General features: G+C 42.1%; 1 protein-coding gene across 13 annotated transcripts in view; it reads left to right on the top strand.

Moving 5' to 3' along the window:
• Positions 1-23,722, top strand: part of DEPDC5 (DEP domain containing 5, GATOR1 subcomplex subunit) — a 122,876-nt gene that overhangs the window by 49,000 nt on the left and 50,154 nt on the right. For 7 of the 13 annotated variants that reach the window (XR_008664070.1, XM_055322368.1, XM_055322370.1 and 4 more), the window contains exons 21-27: positions 15-235; positions 4,098-4,301; positions 6,196-6,331; positions 7,359-7,456; positions 16,823-16,888; positions 19,873-20,056; positions 20,511-20,671. Coding sequence is in view for 11 of the 13 variants with exons in the window: in XM_055322368.1 (XP_055178343.1) it covers positions 15-235; positions 4,098-4,301; positions 6,196-6,331; positions 7,359-7,456; positions 16,823-16,888; positions 19,873-20,056; positions 20,511-20,671 (1,070 nt within the window). In the remaining 2 variants the exon portion in view is untranslated. Of the gene's footprint in view, positions 1-14; positions 236-4,097; positions 4,302-6,195; positions 6,332-7,358; positions 7,457-16,822; positions 16,889-19,872; positions 20,057-20,510; positions 20,672-23,722 lie in introns of those variants that run through there. The other 6 variants (XM_055322371.1, XM_055322369.1, XM_055322374.1 and 3 more) reach the window with 4 other exon arrangements.

Here is a 23,722-nt window from a genome sequence, read left to right as displayed (position 1 = left end):
CTCTCACCTGTCAGGTCTGTGCGAGAGCGGGACAGTCACAATCGAAAGAGTGCCAGCTCCTGTGATGTCTCATCCAGCCCTTCCCTGCCCAGCCGTGCACTGCCCACTGAAGAAGTGAGGAGCCAGGCTTCTGATGACAGCTCCCTGGGCAGGAGTGCCAATATCCTGATGATCCCACACCCCCACCTGCACCAGTATGAAGTCAGCAGTTCCTTGGGCTATACCAGCACTCGAGGTCAGAGAGCCAAAGTATGAGCGTAGCTGGGGACTGGAATATTGTAAGGCAGTACAATCTATAGGCCTCTTGTTTACTGTTTCTCTGTTGGGGACAGCTCCCTTCCTGTAGCAGGGGATGGGGGGATGGTGTGGGGTGTAAGTCCCACATCTTAATTATTTAATTATTTCCATGCCAATGCAATGAGAATGAGTCACCTGAGCTGTATGTATGTGCCTTTAGCACCTTTCTCCCCCTCACTATAACTGTATACCTTTCCTTATGTTAATGTAGAGTTCTTCTTAGGCCTAGAGTCAAAGGTGTTTGCTTATTTCCTTATCATTTCCATTTGTGCCATCCCTAACAACAGCCTCAGTCCCATATTCCACTTTTAAGATTTCTCCTTACAGTTACCTTACCTACTAATCTGGCTTGCACTATAAGGAGCACAGGTGCTGCTTTTTCTGTATCTTATCCTGCCATGCAGCAGCACCTGCAGCTGGAGTCCACAGACCCCTACTGAGTTTTTAAAATACTTTTTATTTTGAAATAATTATAGATTCATGGGAAGCTGCTATCAGACACGTGCACACACACAGGGAAGTCTATGTACCTTTCATTCATTTTCCCCATGGTGACATGTTGTGTAACTATAGACAACATCAAACCCAGAAACGGACATTGGTACAAACCATTCAAATTCACAAGCTTATTCAGATCTCACCAGTGTTACCTGTACTCATTTATGTATGTGTATTTCTATGCATTTGTTGGTTTGTTTTTAAATAAGTACCATACCCAACGTGGATCTTGAACTCATGACTCCGAGATCAAGAGTCATATGCTCTACCAATTGAGTCAGCCAGGTGTCCCTATGCAGTTTTATTACATGTGTGTAGACTTATTTATTCATGAATATCATGATAATTAAGTTATCAAACTATTCCATCACCACAAGGCTCTCTTGTGCTACCCCTTTATAGCTACACACTCTCACTAATCTCCTTCTCTATAATTTTGTTAATTTCAAGGATATTATGTAAATGGAACCATACCCCTTTTGACTTTTGATCACTGACTTAGGAATGTTGTATACACCCAGCTGCCACCTCTTGCCCTCCTGGAAGGATTCCCAAAGGGTGAGGAGTGTTTTCTATGACCCAGGACATGGAAGGAGAAGCCATCAGCTCCAGCACCATATTATTCACTTATGCCAAGGGCCTAGGAAAACTTGACTATAGAAAAAAGTTTGTTTTTTAACTGGCTCAGAATATAAAAAGGAAATGCTGAAAGAGAAAGGAGCAGACATTTAATTACATGACTCTAGTATATAACCTATATCACCTATCATTAATTAGTTTTAGCATTCAAAGGAATTTTAATACATTTGAAATTTCTAGGTTAGCTTTTCCCACTTTCCAAAAATTTCTAAGTTTGCATGACAATTACTCCCATTTTGCTGAAAATATTCTTAGGGTCTGTAATAAAAGCTGAACTTAAAAGTTAAGTCTTTCAAAATCCTTGTTACTCTAAAAGCCAAATCTCTGAGGAAATAACACTGTAGCTTTGAAAATAGCTTTCTTAAAAATTATCTGAATGGTAGAATTGATTTTGATGTCCTTAGTGACATTTGGGAGTTTATTGGAAAAGCCAAAAAACAATTCACTGAAATATTGTAAGGCAGTACAATCTATAGGCCTCTTGTTTTCTGTTTCTCTGCTGTGTTTAGAGGGTCTTAGCAATTTGTCTACCCAATGTAACATAGAAAACATTTCCCCTTTCCTCTACACATATTTTTGACCCACTTTATCTCTTACTCCTATTTCTCAACCTTTTCAAAGCATGAACTGATCTTTTTTAATTGGGTTTTCACCTTTTATTTTCATGATAACTAACTAGACCATATTCTTTTTTATTTGGTAAACCAGAGCATCAATTCATTAATTAACAAGTAAAAAATATAGCTTTCATGGAACTCTGAATGTTCTCTTCTTGCATGCAAATCAGCTTTGAGGAATTAACTATAACTGTATACCAGATTCTTTGGTAGGCATTGGCTAAATATTGGTGGGCAAGACAGTTCCTTGATGCCATGGAATTTGCATCTCTTGGACTCACTTTCTAACGTGGGTGATTGCTTAGTGAACATGGGATGTACTTCAGGGGAGCTGGTTACGGGTTTTAGCTCTTTGATCCACTTAGGTTACATAGCCTGTGCCCTCCATCTCTATAATAGGGACCTGTCTGCCATTGCACAGGGGACAGGTTGAGTCTAAATATCATGCCACCTCCTTGCCTGGTCAACATTGGATACATTAACCTCTTCATACTTTTCTCCCAAGAATTTTTTTTTTTAAACACTGAGTCAGTGGGAGGGTATTCTGATCCACCCAATCATTAGGGCCCCAGACTCCTTCCATCTTGGGATGCCATGGTCATTACCACTAGTCTCCAAAGTTGGCGTAGTAGCGGAGAGAGAATGGATATCATGAGTGGAGATAGCTTTTGTGTTCCAGGCTTTCAATTAGAACGTGTCACTTCTACTGGAACGAAGTTATTATTTTTATTTTATTTTATTTTATTCTATTTTATTTGATTCCAGTATAGTTAACATACAGTGTTATATTAGTTTCAGGTATATAATATAATGATTCAGTAATTCCGCATATCCCCTGGTACTCCTCACAAGTGCCCTCCTTCAACCCCATCACCCTCCACCTCCTTTCTGGTAACTATCAGTTTGATTTCTATAGTTAAGAGTCTGTTTCTTGGTTTCTCTCTCTTTTTTTCCTTTGCTCATTTGTTTTGTTTCTTAAATTCCACATATGAGTGAAATCATATAGTTTTTGTGTTTCTCTGGCAGACTTATTTTGCTTAGTGTAATATTCTCTAGCTCCATCTATGTTATTGCAAATGGTAAGATTTCATTCTTTTATATGGCTGAGTAATATACCATTGTATGTGTATACCACATCTTCTTTTCTTGTTTATCTATTGATGGATGTTTAGGCTGCTTCCATAATTTGGCTATTGTAAATAATCCTGCCATAAACATAGAGGTGCATGTATCCCTTTGAATTAGTGTTTTTGTATTCTTTGGGTAAATCCCCGGTAGTGTGATTACTAGATCATAAGGTAATTCTATTTTTAATTTTTTGAGGAACCTATCTGTACTCTTTTCCACAGTGGCTGTACCAGTTTGCATTCCTACCAACAGGACAAGAAGTAGAATGAAGTTATTTGGCCCCAGCTCAAAGAGGCTGTAGTCTTGTGTGCCTACACATTGGCTGTCTCTGCCAGGGTCTGTCCTTCTAGTCATCAAATATCTATCTTTATTGTTCCTTCCACATATAGAATATACCCACTCTATCTCCCAGGGAAATAACTCAAGTCATTGTATCCAGGTCAAAGTGTAATGTCTCTAGGCTATGTTTGGTCCTCCTCATCAGGTTTTGGTATGGCTTCATTGGGCCAGTAATTTAGGAACCAGAACCCCTTTCTCCCAAGTATTTATTTATGTATTTATTTATTTAGCATGGGGGAGGGGCAGAAGGAAAAGGATTGAGAATCCCAAGCAGGCTCCACCCCCAGTGCTGAGCCCCACAAGGGGCTCAATCTCACCACCCTGAGGTCATGACCTGAGCTGAAATTAAGAGTCTGGTGCTTAACTAACTGAACCACCCAAGTACTCCTCTCCCAAGTATTTAAAAAGTAAACCAAATGTTTCATTTCATCATAGTTTGGTGATTTTACTCATTTCTCTCACTTCCTAACATGTTTGATGTCCAAGATTCTAGTCAGCTTGGCTAATTGCCTGCCTAGTCCTGGTTTCACCGTGGATCTGTGCTTTCTCTTTGTGCCTCAACTCCACAATAACTGACAGATGTCCTGGAGAACATGATGGAGCCACCACAGCGAGACTCTAGCGCACCGGGGAGGTTCCATGTAGGCAGTGCGGAATCCATGCTGCATGTTCGACCCGGGGGATACACGCCCCAGCGGGCGCTGATTAACCCTTTTGCCCCCTCACGAATGCCCATGAAGCTCACATCCAACAGAAGGCGCTGGATGCACACTTTTCCTGTGGGTAAGTTGGTTGCCCAGGAAAGCCTGGGCTGGGAATTGCTAGTCCTGGTACTTGTCACTAACCAACCATGTGGCCTCAGTCAAGCATCTCAATTTCTCTGCATCTCCAGTCACCATCCAGGAGATGGGGATAACCATGGCCACTCTGCTTACCCCAGGGGTTCTTTGAGGGTCCTTGAGGACACACTTGGAAAGGTCTTTATAGCTAATGAGCTGTGTAAAGCTAAGGGCTTCTCATTTTTGTTCCAAAAGGACTGTGCTCTACTTTTTTAAGGCTAATGCCCCTCATTCTTGTTCATTCCTTCCACTCCTAGCTCTAGCTCTTTCTAGATAGGGAGATATTATTGTCTTGGTTACACAGAAGTTATAGTACTTTGTCTTCTCTCAGGGGTCTCTGACAACTGGAAAAAAAAAAAACATTTTATGAGAAATGAGTAAACTTTTTTTTTTTAGTTCAAATAAATTTTTAGAAAAGATAAAATAAGTGGGTTCTATTTTTTCTAATAAGATGCTATACAGAAATAAAAATGAACTACAACTACATCCAAACCTTTTAAATTTACAAACATAATGAAAGAAGCCCGACATAAAAGAGTACATTCTGTATGATTCCATTTAAATAAAGTTCAAAAGCAATCAAAACTTAAAAATTCAAATTCACTGTTTTTCCTAGCCCGTCCTTTTTGATCTGTGTTCTCTCCTACAGAGGATGACAGTAAGGTTTTATAAAGCTGTGGCTAAAATTAAACTTCAGCTTAATGGGTTCTGACTGGGCTGGGAAGGAACAGATGCATTAAACTCCAGGATTTTTTCATGGAAGCAATCCCACTGAATGCCTGCAAATATCTAGTTATTTCCTTTTCCACTTGCTTTTAGCATTAAAAGTTAATTAAGTGAGAAATGAACCTGGTTGTTTGGGCTGTAATTGGGGGTCACTCCCAAACTCCTTTTTGTCCCTCTTCTCCCTGCCATAATCAGTCACATGATTTATTTCTTTCCGATTGTCTCTTTCCCTATGTTGTTAATCCCCATGGACTCCCTTTGAGTTTTCTTATGAGAACCATTGATGTTTGTTGTGTGACGACCTCCAGCTCTTCTTGCTCCCAACCATCAGGTACACTTTACTGAAACAGGACTCCCCAGCTCCACTTCCTCTCTTTCCTCCTCCTGTCCACCTGGCCTGCTCATAGCTGAGACCCTCCTTTGCCCAGCACCCCAACTTTGCATTTCCTCACTCCTATCCTCAGAGGTTCTGTTCTTCCCCAAGCTTATCTGGTAGTCTCCTGCTTATCTTTTGCCTCCTCCACATTTGGGATTTCACATACATTACTACTTCTGTCCAGGTGCCCTCTCCTTTAGTTTCTACTAACCTTGCTGAAACTCACGTCTGAAACTTCTCCTTCCCCCCAGAAGCATTTTTTAGTAGACATCTAATTGTGATTTCTCTCCCACCCACCCCATGTCTTTTCTGTACTTGTTCATCCTCTGCTGCTTAGAGTCACAGTTGTCACCGTCTTATGTATTAACAGAATCACTGGCGTTTCACTTGTGTGTTCCTTGTCATTTTGTTTGTGGGGCCCCCTTCTGGGAGGGGTCCTCTACTCCTATATGTCAGTATTTCTCCTCAGCGTCTCAGTTTGACATGCATGAGGCAGAGGCTCCTAAAGTATTCTTAGACTGAACAGGGTGACAGATGTGAGGCCCCACAGGAGGACAAGCCCTGCCTGGAAGAGATGTCCTTTTGGGAAGCTGGGTCGGGCCACATGTGTAACATTCCCCTTGATGTGCTCTCCTGTCAGCCTCTCCCAGCAGCTGGACAGAAGGAAGAGTAAAGCTAAGTACAAGGCACTAGCTGTTGGGTGGGAATGACGCTCAGTGGATCTTTGTCTGGGTAGGACCATCCGGAGAGGCCATCCAGATCCATCACCAGACCCGACAGAATATGGCGGAGCTACAGGGCAGCGGGCAGAGGGACCCAGCTCACTCCTCTGCAGAGCTGCTGGAGTTAGCATATCAGGAAGCTGCTGGAAGGTGAGGATGTGTGTAGGGCTCCAGAAGGTACTTTGAGAAACTACCCAGCACCCAGCACCATGGCAGAAGAGTCTGCTGACTAAACATTTCTATTCATTAGACCTGAAGGGAAAAAAAAAAGACCTGAAGGGACAGTAAGAGATCGAGCCTTCCTTTGTCGGTGCCGTTCCTTTCACTGGGCCAAGTGCAAAGCAAGCAGCCTGACGCTGTTGCCACATGTGTTACCTGGGCCCTCCTTTAGCTTTAATTCCAAGCATACCTTGTAAAGCCTCAGACACAAGTTTCATCTAGACCTCAGCCAACAGTGAGAATGAGCACGGAGATAGGGGGTGCATGTGTGTTTCAGGCAGTCTGGCTGTGACTTCTGTCATTTTGGTCACTGAGAAATTCCACTCTTGAGGTTAGAAGTTGTTTATACTAAAAGCAATGGAAATCAAGGCCTGTGTTTATAGAAACAACCCTCCCTTTTGAACCTGAGTTCTGAACGTGTTACAAGGCATCAAGAGAGTCCATGCAGGACTAAAGTAATATAAAGCCTTGACAAACATGAGCTGGGGTTACAGCTGGCCTCCCTGTTGCTGTGATGCTTTAGGAAACATTTTGCAAAAGGTGGTCTTTGGCCCCTTTTTCAATCACCGTGTCCCATGGGGTAGATGAGAGAAATGGGCAGAGGGTGACTTTACCAGCCTAAGTTGGTATGTCTTTTCAGTTACCTCATATCCTCCTGTCTGTGTTAGCAGGGGGAAGCATGGGACATGGAGGGGTGGACAGCCCAGTATGGCAATGGGAGAGCAGTTTTGGGGGGCGTTGGAGCAGGACAAGCAGGCCACCGGAGGCTGGAGCTGGCACACATAGCAAACACTGCAGCCTGGTAGCCTCTGATGTCGCTCCTAGTTGTTGTCAGACTGTGTTATGTGGCCAGATAGGCGGTGCTGTTTTTGATGAAAAGTCCTGGGACCCAGGGTGAGTAGGATAAAAGAGGTGATGATTTGCATTAAGCCAGGTGGCTGGGCTCTGTTCTCTGCAGGCACAGCACTTCCCGCCAGCCTGGTGACAGCATGTCCTTCTTGAGCTTCAGTGGAACAGAAGAGCTTTCTGTCAGCCTGCTTAGCAACAGTGGTGCAGGTAACCAGCCCAAGGGGTAATGGAGTTGGGATGCTCAAAGGTGCAGGCGCACATCTAGAAAAGACATGGGGAACAGAAAAGGAGGGCCAAGTCTATTTTGGGATCATTTCAGCCACAATTTTGGGTGACCTATTTAGAAGCAGTGCTCTATAATGCATGGAATTATAAATGGCCTGTGTGCTACGTTTTTAGCTGAGAATGCATTGGTCAAGCCACATTCATCATTGGCCTGTCAGTGAGTCGTGACCAAGGGCCACTTATGAGTTTGGTGTTGAGGGTAACACCAGGGACAGCAAGAGTAGCCTCTGCTCTGGTGGAGTTCTCAGTTCTGTGAGTAGGGGTCTCACCCAGCAGCATAAAAACAATCAGGAGAAGCCCAGAGGGGGAATAGTGTAGTTCTAGTTATGAGATTACAAAAGAGAAGGGTGGCATTGGTATTTTGAGAAGTGGGCACATACCTCACACTTGAAGGTATAGAATTTTGTTACCTAGAGAGTTACTAGGTAAGGGTTCTGGGTGGAGGCAGGGTGAGTATGAACTTATACAGGTTAGATGCTTTCTGGAAGCACTTATATTTCTACCCTATCATGCAATCATCCTGGGAAGGCATCTGGTATTAAATGTATGTTGCACATGGGGCGACTTAATGCCCAGAGGTGTAGAGATACTACATGAATCTCTCAAGCTCGTGGCCAGGTGTCTTGACTCGGACTGCTGGTCCTTGTTTTGACCACCCACTTCAGAGTACCTTTAGGATGTGGGGGAGTTGGGATGAGTGAGGGTAGATTTTGGAAAGCCTCAAAAGACAGACACTGTCAGGATGACTGTGAAAATCATTAAAACTTTGGGGACAGAGTGGAAATGGGCCTGCTCTTCTATGTTTTAGTTTTCTATAACTAACTTGCTTTTCTAAAACTTAGCTTAAAGAAGGTGTAGTGAAAGTGAAGCTGTATGCAATTGGTTAGTGAAGTATTCTTCCTTTCGTTGGTTGCTTCATCCAACAGTATTTCTAGAGGTCCTTGGCTAAGTCTTGAAAAGCAGTTGGTACTAAGAAAATCCTTAAGGGATTGTAATTGATTCATTTATTCCCTCCTTCCTTTCTTTTCTCTCTCTCGCACCGTTTCCTTCTTTCTTTTATTCTTTCTCTTTAAATGAGAAAAACCAATTGAATAACAATTTGGGGATAAGAAAGATACTTTTTATGCCTGCACCCAGGGTTCTGAAAGTGTTACTTGTAGAGTACCTTCAGGATATCATAATAAAGGTAATCTTTCCATTTTGTTAAACCACGGGGCCATATTATAGGAACCCAGAGTTTGAACTTCCCAGGCTGTTTGGGGTGGAGTTGTACCAAGGAGGACTGCTCTGGGGCTCACAGGACTATAGCTTGAGCTAGTTTTACTGGTGACCTGAAGCAGGGGAGTTCTGGTTTCTAATGGTAACAGCACCAGGATTTACCTGAGTAGTCCTGGAGTGGTTCTGGGCCTGGGAGAGCTAAGGTAGACCAAGTGATTCCTCAGAAGATGAGTCTTTTGGAACTTTGAAATCTACTTTGAGGAAAATAAGGAGGTTTCAAAGAATCCTTATTTGGGATGGTTGTGGAAGATCTTCTAATGACACCATCACAGAGTCCTCTGAGCCAAAGATTCCTGGGCACACATGCATGGGAAAAGCATTTGCTGCCACATGGATTCCTGGTTCAGCCTTCTCCATCTTGGACTTTTGCACCATAGATCCATGTATCTGATGGGCCTCTCTGCTTGGATGACTCCTGAGTACCTCATCCTTAGTTCATTTACAATGAATATCATGTCTAGTGGTTCTCACACCCACTTTCCCTCTTCTGTTGCCTCTTTCTTCAGACTCTGGCCTCTCCCCTCCATTCTCACTGTCACTGCTTTGGTTCAGACCCCTGTCATTTCTGGCTAGGATTATGAAAACAACCTTCTAAGTGATCGTCCTGCTTCTGTTCCTGTCCCCTATGATTCATCTTCCATACTGTCACCAAGGTAATAGTTCCAAATGCAAATCTGATCAGCCCCTCTTTCCCATGTATAAAACTCTCCTGTGGTCCATGGCCTATAATGCTGGTCATTACCTGTCTCCTACCTGCCTTGTGTCCTCATTTGTCACCACTTCCACACATCACTGCATGGAGAAAGACTCAGACTGTAGACTCTGACTGTGAGTCCTGACTCCACTTCTAATGAGTAGTGAGGCCCTCGGGCCAGGTAACCTTTATGCGTCTTGCTATCATCATCTGTATCATTAAATGTGATAATCCACATAAGGTGCTTGGACCAGTGCCTGGTGTGCATGGGGTGTGCTCAGTGCATGAGAGCTGCCATCGTTGAATATGTTATGAGAGGTGCATGTGTTACATTCCAGCCATTGCTTGGCTCTTCTGGAGATCTTTGTCCTCTTATTTCTTTGCATGGACTGGTCCCCTTGCAGGATACGCTTTCCCCCCTCTCTTCAACCCTCATTCTGCCTGGCAGACGTCAGCACAGTCTTTATGGTTCAAGCCCAACAATACCCTCTCTTTGAAGCCCTCCCTGGTGGTTCTCTCTCATACCCAGGCCTTCCCAGGAGATGGTAGGCATGTTTCCACAGAGCTCCATATGCATAACGCAATTGTACTACTTGGCATATCATGATCCCGCTGTTTGTTTCTATGCTGTCTCTGCACTAGACTGAAAGAGCTTATCTTTATTCATCTTCTCCCCACAGTGTTTAACACATTTATTGACAAATGAATTTGTGCTTCCACGACCAAGCTGCCATATGTGAGAAGCATTTGAGCAGCCCAGAAAATTATTCTCTTTAATTGGTATGCAAGTGCGCAATTACATAAATATGTTCTAGAATGTGTAGCTTCTTAGAAAAGTTGTGGGCTCCTTGGATTTTTTTTCTAGTCAGGGTGAGAGAGTTAAGTAGGATCATCCTTACCTTTGCACAGTCCCTTTATGACCAGTAACATGTATTTTCAAAGGGTCGGGGGTCATCAGGAGGTATGTATGCTATAGCATTGGGATCCCATAGGATTTGAAATCCCGTCTGTGATCTTGTGCTTCCTGATCAATTATGTTAGCTAGCCACAGAAAGAATTAGATAAAAATCATTCCAATTTTTATTATCCTGTACAATAACCAATTAATGTCAGATCTATCAGGATATATCTCGAATCTTTCCATATGTCATCACCCCCACCAGTCCCAGCCCTCTCCAAGGCACCTTCATCTTTTGCTTTGATTGTTACAGTATCCCACTGACTTGTTTCTCAGCTTCCTCCTTTTGCCCTTTCATAGTTTATTTCCAGCACAGCAATTCTGAGTGACCCTCTGAAAATAGAAGTCAGATCATGAAACTTCTGTGCTCAGAACCCTCTGGGGGCTTCCCGGTACACTCGGATTAAAAGCCAAAGGCGTTATAGTAGCTGACAGAACCCCCTGCCCTTTGTGACCCTTTGTTACTATTAGGCTTCATCTCCTGCTTTCCCCTCATGCATTAGTGAAGTGGTTTTCCAGCTGTCTTAGGCACACTGAATCTGAGATGCTTTCTCCTGCTCTCCCCTCTACTCTGCCCTGGCACCGAAGAGCTTTATGGGTAAGGTCCACATGTCTGAGTTTGCCCAGGACAGTCGTCCTGGTTTGAATTCATTGTCCTGTATAATTATTAATAGTGTCCCCTTTCACTCTTGAAGGTGTCCTGGATTGGATGATAAATGCTATGGCCATCCTACCCATAGTTTGTTCTGTTCCTTCCTTTAGGTCTTATCCAAGTTGCTGCTCTCTACCCTGGCACTCCCCATCCATCTTCCCTGCCTGTTATTTCCCCATTAGACCACCTATCCTACTAGATCTTTTAATTTTGTATTTTTTATTGTAAGCTCCAACAAGGCAAGGATTGTTTCACACATGGCTGTATCTTCAGAACTTAAAACAGTTCCTGGCACAGATCGGGTAGTTGAATGAATACTAACAGCTTTCTGAGGTTAGCTTTCCCTCCACTGAAGAATACTTTTCTTCCCTGTCTTATAATCTTGTTGAACAGTTAACTGGATTCCTTTTCTCAAATGCTTGGATAGTCTTTCTGCCTTGCTTGTGATTTTTTTTTTTTAAGATTTTTATTTATTTATTCATGAGAGAGAGAGAGGGAGAGAGAGAGAGAGAGAGAGGGGCAGAGGCAGAAGCAGACTCCATGCAGGGAGCTTGATGTGGGACTCGATCCCAGGTCTCCAGGATCAGGCCCTGGCCTGAAGGCGGCGCCAAACCGCTGAGCCACCGGGGCTGCCCACCTTGCTTGTTTTTAAAGTGACTTTTCCTTTTAAGCCATCCTCAGTCTTCATGGAATACAGTTTGCTTTCTTTAAACTCACTTTACTCTTATCCATTCCAGAAATGTTTATTGAACTGTAGGCAGTGTGCTAAGGCCTGAGAAGAAACAAAATGATTAAGACACTAGTTCTTCTCATCTCAGGGAGCTCTGGCTGTTCAAGTGGAATTCTATTTGATACAGTTTTGTGCAGGGAATTCTATTTGATACAGTTTTGTGCAGGGTAACAATGATGAAAGGGAAGCCCTTTTGTGGGGAGCTGGTTACTGTGTGGTTTGAACATGTGACCTCTGCTACATTGTGATATGATAGATGAGGGAGTGCCTCAGCCCAGTCCTTCATAGTCTTTAGAGTTTAGCATTCAACTTTTGCAGATGCTCAGGTTCATCGTCTGTGTAATTGGCATAAAGATCTTCACCTACTTACAGGATTGTTGTAAGGAGCAAAGGTGGATTGGGCTCCTTAAGGGCAAAATTGTCACAGTAGATTCTTATTTGGGGACAAAGTGGGATTTAAATAAACAACTAGTTATCTTTTCATTCATTAAAAAAATAGAAAGGAAACAGAAGAACCTCATCTGTGACCTCACCTTCACCTCCTGGGCTTGACAGTTTGCACCATCTGCAGGCACTCAAGTGTGACTCAGATTTTCTTCTACCTTTGGACATGATTCATATGCGAGTCACGATTCACAGGAGTGGTGACTCTGTGGGTTTCCCTCCTGGCCCTGAAGAATTTCATTTTGAGCATTGTCAGCTGGGGCTTCGTACCTGTACTCTTCACTTGTTTTTCACCATGCTACCCAGCAGGGACCAGGTGGTTGATGAGATCAGGGAGATAGTTTTTTGTTTTGTTTTGTTTCTTCAAGATTTTACTTATTTATTTGAGAGAGCAAGAGAGAAGAAGCAAAAGCAAGCACAAGCAGGTGGAGGGAGAGGGAGAGAGAGAATCTTAGACAGGCTCCCCACTGAGCCAGAGGCTGATGTGAGGCTCAATCTCATTTGGTTGAGATCATGACTCGAGCCAAAATCAAGATTCGGATGTTCAACTGACTGAGCTAGCTAGTCATTCTAGCTGTACCCCGACATTCAGATTTCTTGACTCTGAACAAATGTCAAAAGACAAAGCTAAGAAGGTGATTTTCAACATTGGTTCCTCAAGTTGAATGTCTAGCTTTGAAGATCTCCTCACAAATGTTAGGTTGGAGCAGAGCTGATTGACTATGAGGTCTCACCTTGTAGGGCATGTCATATGCCAATAGCCAGTCCATCTGACTGAAAATAAAATCTTAAAGGTAGAGCTGGTGGGAGCAGCACTTTGTTGGGCTTGAAACTGCAAGGAAACTGTATAAAGAGCCTTATAAGAGAGCATAAAATATTTATTTCTTTAAATATTTTTCATTGATGTTTTTTAAAAATAAAGTTTGTGTGTGTGTGTATGTGTGTGCATGGCATAAAAGGCTGGTGGCTTTAAATGTGCTTTAGTTCTGTAGGGATGGCACAGTTCTGCTTTTGGCCTAGGAACCAGAGCTGCTCTGAGAATCCCTATTGACTTGCCTCTTTGAGCTCAAAGAATTGCCCACACATAAGTTGAACTATTCCTTTATTAGTTTAAGAATTTCAGTTCTTATAGACCCAGTTTGGATTTGAGTTTTCTTAAAAAAAAAAAAGAAAAAAGAAAGAAAAAAGAGACTCTAATGACCAAATTTAGCATCTAAACCTGTGAGGTAATGTATTTAATAATTTCCTATTGCTCAGAATGCTTTGAGAATACCAGTTTTGTAATTTTAGGTTCTTAGACTGAACAAGAAAATCCACCTCATTGCTTCTTAATAGCCATGCTTTGTGTTTGCTTGAAGATGGATGTTGTCAACCAAGATAGCTTTTTTAGAAAATTTAGCTCCAAGTGGCTTTTGCTTGTTGACAAAGAACAGCTAACATTTTCAGTAGCTGAAAACTGGTGCCCCAGATAGAAAGTCAGGAAATGAAGCATCTGTAGAGTTGAGCAGAGTTTAAATGCAGTTTTCACCTATTTATTGTGTGATCTTCCCTAAGTTAATGAACTTCTCTGGGCTTGTTTGTCTCTACAAAATAGTACCTACCTCATACTTGCATCATACCAAGGGTTTGAATAAAATGAAACACTGTGTTTGTCTGACTTAATAAGTTGTATCTTCTTATTCTGATGACTATTAATAAAAAAAAAAAATCTAATGAAGGCAGTTCCAACAAAGAAGTTCTGAAATTGTTTTGGCCAAGTGACATCATCTTTTTAATTTTTAAAAAAATTATTAACTTTAAAATTTATATACAGTAGAAATCACTCTTTTTAGTGTACAGTTCTGTAACTTTTCTTTTTCTTTTTTATTTTTATTTATGATAGTCACAGAGAGAGAGAGAGAGGGGTAGAGACACAGGCAGAGGGAGAAGCAGGCTCCATGCACCGGGAGCCCGACGTGGGACTCGATCCCGGGTCTCCAGGATCGCGCCCTGGGCCAAAGGCAGGCGCTAAACCGCTGCGCCACCCAGCGATCCCAGTTCTGTGACTTTTTAACAAATGCATACAGTCATCTACCAACAAACACATCAAGTTAGAGAACATCTCCATTATCCTCCAGATTCTGTTGTGTGGCCCCTTTGTACTCAACCCCACTCCCTGTTCCCAGGCAACCCACTGATATGTTCTCTGTCCCTCTAGTTTTGTCTTGTCCCAGCATGTCATGTACATGGAATCATACAGTATGTAGCTTATTGAGTCTTGCTTCTTTTATTCAGCAAATAATGCATTTGAGATTCACCCCAAGTTGCTAAGTGTTCATTACTTTTTATTGCTGAGTTGCATGCCATTGTATGAGTGAATTAATTTGTTTATCCCTTCACTAGTTGCAAGATATGTGGGGTGTTTCCAGGTTTTGGCATCTATGAATAAAGCCACCATAAACATTCACATAACAGATTTTTGTAAACATTGGTTTTTATTTCTCTTGAGTAAGTTCCTAGGCATAGAATTGCTGAGTCAGATGGTAAATATCTTTTTAATTTTTATTATTATTATTTTTTTAAAGATTTTATTTATTTATTTTTAGAGAGAGAGTGTGCCTTCCAGCAGGGGGAGGAGCAGAGGGGGAAGGAGAAGGAGAGGAAAAAGAATCTTTTTTAAAAAAAAAATATTATTTATTTATTCATGAGAGACACACACAGAGAGAGGCATATACATCGGCAGAGGGAGAAGTAGGCTCCCTGCCGGGAGCCTGATGAGGGACCCATCCCAGATCCCAGGATCATGCCCTGAGCCCAAGGTAGACACCCAACCGCTGAGCCACCTAGGCATCCCAAGGGGAAAAGAATCTTAAGCAAACTCTGCACTGAGTGCAGAGCCTCTCTCGGGGCTCAGTCTCATGACCCTGAGATCATGACCTGAGCTGAAACCCAAAAGTCTTATTATCAACCAACAGAGTCACCGAGGCTCCTCATTATTATTATTTTTTAAAGTTTATTTATTTAAGTAATCTCTACACCCAACATGGGACTCAAACTCACAACCCTGAGATCAAGAGTCGCATGCTCCTCCAACAAAGCCAGCCAGGCACCCCTGTCTGTTTAACTTTTTTTTTTTGGGGGGGGGGGTCTGTTTGAACATACATTCATTCATTCATTTATTTATTTATGAGATTTATTTATTCATTCATGATAGAGAGACAGAGACACAGGCAGAGGGAGAAGCAGGCTCCATGCCGGGAGCCCGATGTAGGACTCGATCCCAGGACTCCAGGATAGCACCCTGAGCCAAAGGCAGGCGCCAAACCGCTGAGCCACTCAGGGATCCCCCGGTCTGTTTGAACTTTTAAAGAAACCACAAAACTATTTTCCAAAGTGATGCACCATTCTGCATACCGTCAATGGATAAGGTTTTCTTTCCATTGCTACACATTTGTATTCGCACTTCATGTGACTTGGCATTTTAGCTATTCTAAGAGGTCTGTTGAGATAAATTCCCTAATGGCTGAGGATTTGAGCATCTTTTAGTGTATTTGCCTTCTGTACATGTTTGGTGGAGTGTTTAGATCTTAGGCCCTATTTCTCATCAGGTTGTTTGTGTTCTTATTCTTGAGTTTTGAGGTCTCTATATATTTCTGAGTCAAGTCCTTTGCCAGATAGGTGATTTGGAGATGCTTTCTCCCATGTCATGGCTTGTCTTTTCACAGATTCCACAAGGGATTTGTACATACTGATTCTTGTTATAAAAGATGCAGATGATACACAAGTATCTAGAATAAAAACTACAAGTTCTGGTTTACCTCTCACCATCTCCTCTAGCTTTCTTCTCGGAGATAGCCACTGTTGATAGTTGGGTGAGGATTTTTTCAATCATTTTTATAGTATCATAATTTTCTAGTAAATATATATGTTTGGAAAGGGATGTTTAAATATTGACATGTATTTAAAAATTAGTTCTGTTACTTTTCAGGCAATAAGTCTCATTTCAAAGAGTCTTTATTTTTCCTTTCAGACCACCTATAGGGAAAATCATTGTTTTTCTCTTAAAGTGGTGAGTTTTGATGTGTCCTAGGTCTTATTCCAGAAAGCCATGATCTGGAGAAGAAAATTCCAGATGATAAGGATGATGATTGAAATAAACTTTAAGTGGGTCATTTTGTATTTGCTAAAGATTTCTCCAGTGAGTTGAAATGACTTTGAAATGTGTCTATTTTCTTAAAATAAGTGGTGGGTTGCTTTTTGCTGATGTGGGTATGTGTGTATGTGCGCATGTGTGCATATGTATATGAAAGCTAACAGTCTCATTGGGCAAAGAATGATATTGATAACCTCAGAGTAAAGCTCATTCCCAAATTTTAGATTGCTCATTTTTCTTTGATTGACTCTTTTGTGCTGTTTGAGATGTTCACAGAATTTGTTCTTGGTTCACATTTTTATTTTTAGCTATAATTTTGGGCCTTTTCAACCATAACTGTCCAGAACTTTTTTCTGAAGAATGAGACTTATTAAAACAACCTGTTTTCATCTTTCCATAGGTATGAATCCTAGAACTCAGAATAAGGATTCTCTAGAGGACAGTGTTTCTACCTCTCCAGACCCAAGTAAGAGGGGACAGCTGATTAGGGTGGGGTCAGGGCAGGGGTGGTCAGAGCATGAGGAAGCAGGGGGGAACCCTGTGGGCAGTCCAAACATCTCTGGGGTACCAGAAGGCAATGTAGTAAGGGAAAACTCTTTCTCTGATGGAAAGTGAGAGGGGAGTGGCCAAATAACCTGTTCTGAAATGTGATTCAGGGCACCTGGGAAGGGTAGTGGAATTCCCATGAGGTCCTTTCTGCTGGTCCAGACCTGGGTTTAGCCCGTAAAGGCCTTGTGATGGCTCTGGGAAACAGAGGAATAAGAGGGACTGAAACTGTTTACATACCCATAGTTGAAATTGCTTGACTGGGCTGCATTTTTTTATTACCTTTATTTATTGAAATATCTGTACAGGAAGAGCACATCTAAATATCTACACTAGCAAAATACCAGAAAAAAATCCTACCACCTGGTAGACTTTATTTTACTTAGCTGTAACTGGCAGATTTGTATCATTGAGTCTTTGTTTCCCACTTATGATTAACTTAGTGATCTTTTTGCTACTACTTCAGGCCCCTTGTATTAGTCATTTTTAATAGTATCAAACACATTACATTCCAATTTGAATAATCATTTATTATTGGTAACCATTTAGGTAGTTTCTAGTTTCTTAGCAATAATATAGAATACAGGCATAATGTATGGTGCAGTGGTGTATCTTTTCTTTCCCTTCACATCCTTGGAATATATTTCCCCCGAAGTATGGTTGACAGATTATTTTCCAGAAGGCTGCCAGTAGTAAATAGATGAACCTATTTCTTCTGTACAGCTCTAGCACTAGGTTTTGTAATATCCATTTATCATTGTTAATTTAACAGTTTTGATGTGGGTCCTCTGCAGAGGCCCTCTTTATAGGGCCTGAAGATATTGGAGTTAGAAAGAGGCCACAGTTTTTTCCCAGGGAAAGAACATCATTAAACTAAGAATTAGGAGCTTTTCTCACCGTGGTATTTTGGACCAGGCATTTGAATTCTCCGGGTACACACCAAGAGTGTTTATGATCCTGAGGGTCAGGAAGCTAATGAGAGCTAGAAAGATCTAAGAGGGCATAACGATACAACTGTCTTCTGCTTGTGGGTTCCCACTGTGGTTTTGATTTGGTGTCTTCCTTGTGCTCCTGGTCCTAATGAAGAAATAGGAACAAGCTCACCCCTTCATCTGCCGTCTAGGGAAATTGGGGTGATCAATTAGGCTCTTTTGGGTTGTGTTTTCAATTCTTGAATTGTTAATAAGTTATCAAGGCCTGTGTATTGTCAAACTCATAAAATCGGAGAGTGGAATGGTGGTTTCCAGGAGCTTGAGGGGAATTGGAAGTGGGCAGTTGCTAATCCGTGGTGCAAAGTTCTAATTATGCATGATAAATTCTAGAGATCTGTACAGCACTATACCCAAGTTAACCGATACTGTGTTGTACACTTAAATGTTTAAGAGAGTAGTTCTCACATTGTGTTCTTTGCACCCTAAATGGAATTCAAACACACAAATAAAATACCCTAGACTTGTGTAGACCATGGAGTTAGGCCTGTTGCAGATCAAAGCATCTTTCCCAAGGCAGTGGTGCTACATGAGGCATGTTTCCTACTGTGACTTAGCACACAGGTCCTTTTCTTGTGCTTTAACCCTGGGTTCAGTGGTACTCTGTTGTATTGGGTAGTGTGTGTGTGTTTGTCACCATATGGTGGAAAGATCCCTAAGCAGAGAGGCTTCTGATCAAGTTTCTGGGAGGTTCGGCTTGACCAGGTGTTTAAAGGGGTTGATGATGTCGCAGTACCTGCACCAAGGAGGCCATGTGAGGGCTGATGATACAACAGGGCTGTATCACGCTGTAAGCCACATTAGCACTGTGCAAAAGATATAAAGTGTTTAAGGTGTCCCTTGCTTGAGACTCAGAGGCAAAGGCATGGAGTGTTTCTGCTTCATATTTCTCCTCTGTACAGAGATTCGAAAAATAATCTTTGCTTAAATTACTTACAGGGATAACTGCCCTATTACTTTGACTCAGTGGTTCTCAACTGGGGAAGGATTTTGCTCCCTGGGGGACATGTGGCAATGACTGCAGACTTTTTTTTTTTTTTTAAGATTTTATTTATTCATGAGAGACGCAGAGACATAGACAGAGGGAGAAGCAGACTCCTCACAGGACAGCCCAATGTGGGACTTGATTCTGGAACTCCAGGATCACACCCTGGGCTGAAGGCAGGCGCTCAAGCGCTGAGCCATCCAGGTGTCCCCATTTTTGATTTTTACAACCAGGAGATGCCACATCTAGTAAATATAGTTCCGGGATGCTGTCCGACATCCTGTAATACAAAGGACATTCCTCCACAACAAAGGATTATCCAGTCTAAAATGTCAGTAGTGCCAAGATAGAGAAACACTGTTTTAACCAAAGAACAAGCAATTCAGGACAGACCCATGTGATTGTGCCCACTTTGCTGATTGCAGCTTTTCTTTCTAGATTGTTAAAATTCTGTCTTTTGAGGTTCTTGCCTTGTAACTTCCCAGACATCCTTCTTTGATTTCTCCTCCTACCCTTTTGGATCTACGACTTATTTTTGCAATTCTGAAAGTATTCCTAAATTCTGCTACCATGTGCTGTTCACTCCAAAATCTGGCTTGAGCTCTTGGAATGTTGATTTGCTTCGACATGTAACTGCCTGCACTGCCCTGCAGTAACCTCACTGGCATTGTGGCTGTAGCTTAAGATCAGCAGAAAATGAAAAGTATCAGCTGTGAATCCCATTTGCATGATGGGATTGGATAAGCACGTGCACTGCATTGTCTAACAAACTCTGTTTCTCTCTTTCTCCCTCCCCACCCCCTTTCTTCCTCTCCATCCCTTTCCTGGCAATTTGATCACCTTTCACTGTGAACTCCCCCACCGCCCCACCCACGTCCCATACCTGCCCTGGTGACCACACGTACCTTTCTTCTCTGTTACATGAGGCAGTTCTGACACTGTCTGCTCCCCCTGTAGTGCCAGGCTTCTGTTGCACAGTTGGAGTGGACTGGAAGTCTCTCACTACTCCGGCGTGCCTCCCCCTCACCACCGACTACTTCCCCGACCGCCAGGGCCTGCAGAACGACTACACAGAGGGCTGTTACGATCTCCTTCCAGAAGCAGATATTGACAGGTCGGTGTCAGAGGAGGAGGGTTTCTGTATGCGTCAAAACACTGCATTTTCAAACCTGTCTTCCTTTTCTGTTTAGAGAATTTTATGAAGCCAAGAACTGTCAATTTTTCTTTAGAGTTCTGTTGACATACCTTCTTTAACTTCTCCTTATTGTTGCTTTCTCATATTTTTCTGTTGCAGTTGTTCTGGACATACTAGATCTGATCTTTTCTAAGATTAGCTATTTGAGCTATTCTAAGAATAGCTGTTAGCTATTACCTGACTTCTTCTGACTCTTTGAACTGATCATTTCTCCCAAAACTGGTTTATAGTTTGTTCGTTTATGAACCACCATAGAATGGTTATCAGGGCTGGCTTGTGGAATCAAAGAAAAACAGGATGGGAGTTTGGACTCTGAGTGTCATTCTGCCCTGGACCAGGCATATTGCATGTGAACAACCGTCTGTTTTCTCAGGAGGGATGAGGAGGGTGTGCAGATGACGGCCCAGCAGGTGTTTGAAGAGTTCATCTGCCAGCGTCTCATGCAGGGCTACCAAATCATAGTGCAGCCCAAGGCACAAAAATCCAACCCCGTCGTCCCACCCCCACTGAGCAGCAGCCCGCTCTATAGTCGAGGTGAGTTTTTTCCTTGGACTTGTATTTTTTCTTTTCTACTAAATTTATTTAAGTAGGTTCTTAAGATGATAGGGAATAGATAAATTGAGGAGTAATTATTTTGCAACACAAAATTTTTCTTTCTGAATTTTACTTACATGAAGAATAAAGTCTTCACTAGGCCCAGATTGATCTTAAATCCTCTTTAATCTACAGCTCCTCTTTTAGGAGGGGTATATGACCAAGCTCAGGAATGTTACAGCCTGACTTTAGCAACACTTAGGAAAAGCAGGCAGCTGAACCATGCATGAACTGTCAAAGTACATAGTGAATGTTTTAGACCTGATATTTATTTCTAGCATAGTACCTGGCACACAGCACGTTCTCAGATGTTACCTAAACGTGGAATTTATGCCTTTTCTCCTCTTGTTCTGGATTCATCTTCTCTTGTTTTGTCAGTGAAGCTGAGCATGAGATCAGCAAGGATGAAGCAAGGATGGATCATCTGTGAGTGGTAGAGACCAATAAGTGACAAAGACTCAGGCTGATTGAGTTATAGCCAGGCTCTGGAGAGCTCTTCTAAAATAAGTCAGGTAGAATAAAATGTGGGTGCCTAGAATTAGAAAGCAGTGATCACTTCCCAGAACAATCAGTGAGTAACCATTAGTCTCTGGCCTCCTCCTTGTGGCTCATGAGACTTCCCCACTCTCCTAAACTCCCAGCTCAAAACCTCAGATCATCTTTGGATCCATTAAAGTGCTTCGGCCCAGAGGATCAAAGAAGTGTGGATCTGTGAGGGGGAGCTTAGTGGTCCATCCAGTCTAGGCCTTGTTGCTTATGATGAAGCTTTGGACTCCTCTGTATGTTCTTTGAAAAGCCCATTATGATATTTATCACTCGTTGGCTTCTTTTCATGTTCTGCACTGAATAATAATCTTCCTGAGTGCCAGGACTATGTCAGTTTCATGTTTTTATCCTTTATAGTAGAAACCATTGTGCCTAGTGTACAACAATATGAGTTGATAAATATATGAATTCATTCATTCATTCAACAGTATTTTTTTCCTTTTTAATTTAAATCCAATTTGCCAACATATGGTATAACACCCAGTACTTATCACATCACATGAATTCCTTAATGCCCATCAATTCAACAGTATTTTTGGTGGTTTTTTTTTTTTTTTTTTTCAGATTTTATTTATTTATTCATGAGAAACAGAGAGAGAGGCAGAGACACAGGCAGAGGGAAAAGCAGGCTCCATGCAGGAAGCCTGACGTGGGACTCGATCCCAGATCTCCAGGATCATGCCCTGGGTGGCGCTAAACCACTGAGCCCCAGGTTGCCCTCAACAGTATTTTTGAAGCTCCTACTCTGTGGGGCATTTATAGCCCAATGAGGAAAAATAACATTAGTCAGACTATGAAATATAATTCTTCATTGTGAAAAGATTGTGAGGCAAAAATCAAAGGGCTATGAGGATATTTAATACAGGACTTGAACTGGTCTGGGTTAGGGATGGCTTTTGAGGAGGTTATGTTTAATGTGAGACCTAACCTCTGTGTAGGGGTTACTAGGAAGAGAAGCAGGTTGGGAGTGGTGGGCAGGAGTAAGTAGGAAGAATATGCCAAGGAAGAGGGATTAGTATGTGCTTCTTCCCTTTGGCAAGAAGCACTGTGATACTTTCTGGGCACCCAAAAGAAGATTGGTGGGGTGGAGCATAGGGAGTACAAAGATGTGTCTGGACATGTCAGCAGACCCAGGCCTCACAGACCATGTGAAGGCTTTTGTTCTTTATCCCAAGAATAGTGGAATGAATTCACCTTTAGTATCAATGGCCCCTTCCTACCTGTTTTTCTCTAGGATAACTGATCAGTGTCCCTTAGTGGTTCATAATTTCTCTGGCATCCAGTTCTGCTTTGGCTGATTCAGGAGCCTCATGTCATGGCTAGTTGGCCAGAGTCCACTCACCTGACCGTATCCTTTCTGGCTATTTTCTCCTTTGATAAATTTAATCCTTTTATTTCTGTAATAATAGAAATGGTATCATTGTTATAATTACTAGAAAAGTGACCATCATAAGTGAGATTTCAGGGCATCTGGGTGCTTCAGTCAGTTAAGCATCTACCTTATTATTTATTTTATTTTATTTATTTTATTTATTTATTTTTTTAAGCGTCTACTTTAGACTCAGGTCATGATCCCAGGGTCCTAGGATCCAGTCCTAGGATTAAGGCCCACCTCAGAGTCCCTGCTTAGTGGAGAGCCTCCTTCTCCCTTTCCCCTGCCACTCTCCTCACTTGTACGCATTCTCTTTCTGTCAAATAAAGTAAAATCTTAAAAAAAAAAAAAAAATCTGTGAAATTGCATCTGATAGATTTGTTGACTCCTGGTTATGAGGGGACTTGTTCTAATAGTGAACAAAACAGCATCAGCCCTGACTTCAAAGTTTATCATCTACTGGGTGAGACAGCTATTGAACTAATAAACCACAAGTATTTATTTGATTATAGATTGTAGAGTGCTGTGCAGTATTAGTTTAGAGTGGGGTGTCAGTACTATGCTAGATGCTCATGAACATTATCCCATGACCTTGTCTTCCTGCTAGCCAACAGGGGGTTGTTGTAAAAAAGAAGGAATGCAAGGATAGGGGGAAAGCTCTCTTTTTTTCTTTCCTTTCCTTTTCTTTTTTTTTTTTTTTAAGATTTTATCTATTTATTCATGAGAGACACAGAGAGAGAGGCGGAGACACAGGCAGAGGGAGAACCAGGGAGCCAGATGCGAGACTTGATTCCAGGACCCCAGAATCATGACCTGAGCAAAGGTAGATGCTCAACGACTGAGCCACCCAGGCGCCCCTTTCTTTATTATTATTATTATTATTATTTTAAAAATATTTTATTTATTCATGACAGAAAGAGAGGCAGAGATAGAGGGAGAGGGAGAAGCAGGCTCCATGCAGAGAGCCTGATGTGAGTCTCAATCCTGGGACTCCGGAATCACACCCTGAGCCAAAGGCAGACACTCAACCGCTGAGCCACCACCCAGGTGTCCCGTTTTATTTTTATTAAAGA

This window comes from Nyctereutes procyonoides, unplaced genomic scaffold (genome assembly GCF_905146905.1).
Source record: "Nyctereutes procyonoides isolate TBG_1078 unplaced genomic scaffold, NYPRO_anot_genome, whole genome shotgun sequence".
NCBI classification, from domain to species: Eukaryota; Metazoa; Chordata; class Mammalia; order Carnivora; family Canidae; genus Nyctereutes; species Nyctereutes procyonoides.
The sequence above is the reverse complement of the archived record's forward strand: the minus strand, read 5'-3'. Positions and strand labels throughout refer to the sequence as shown.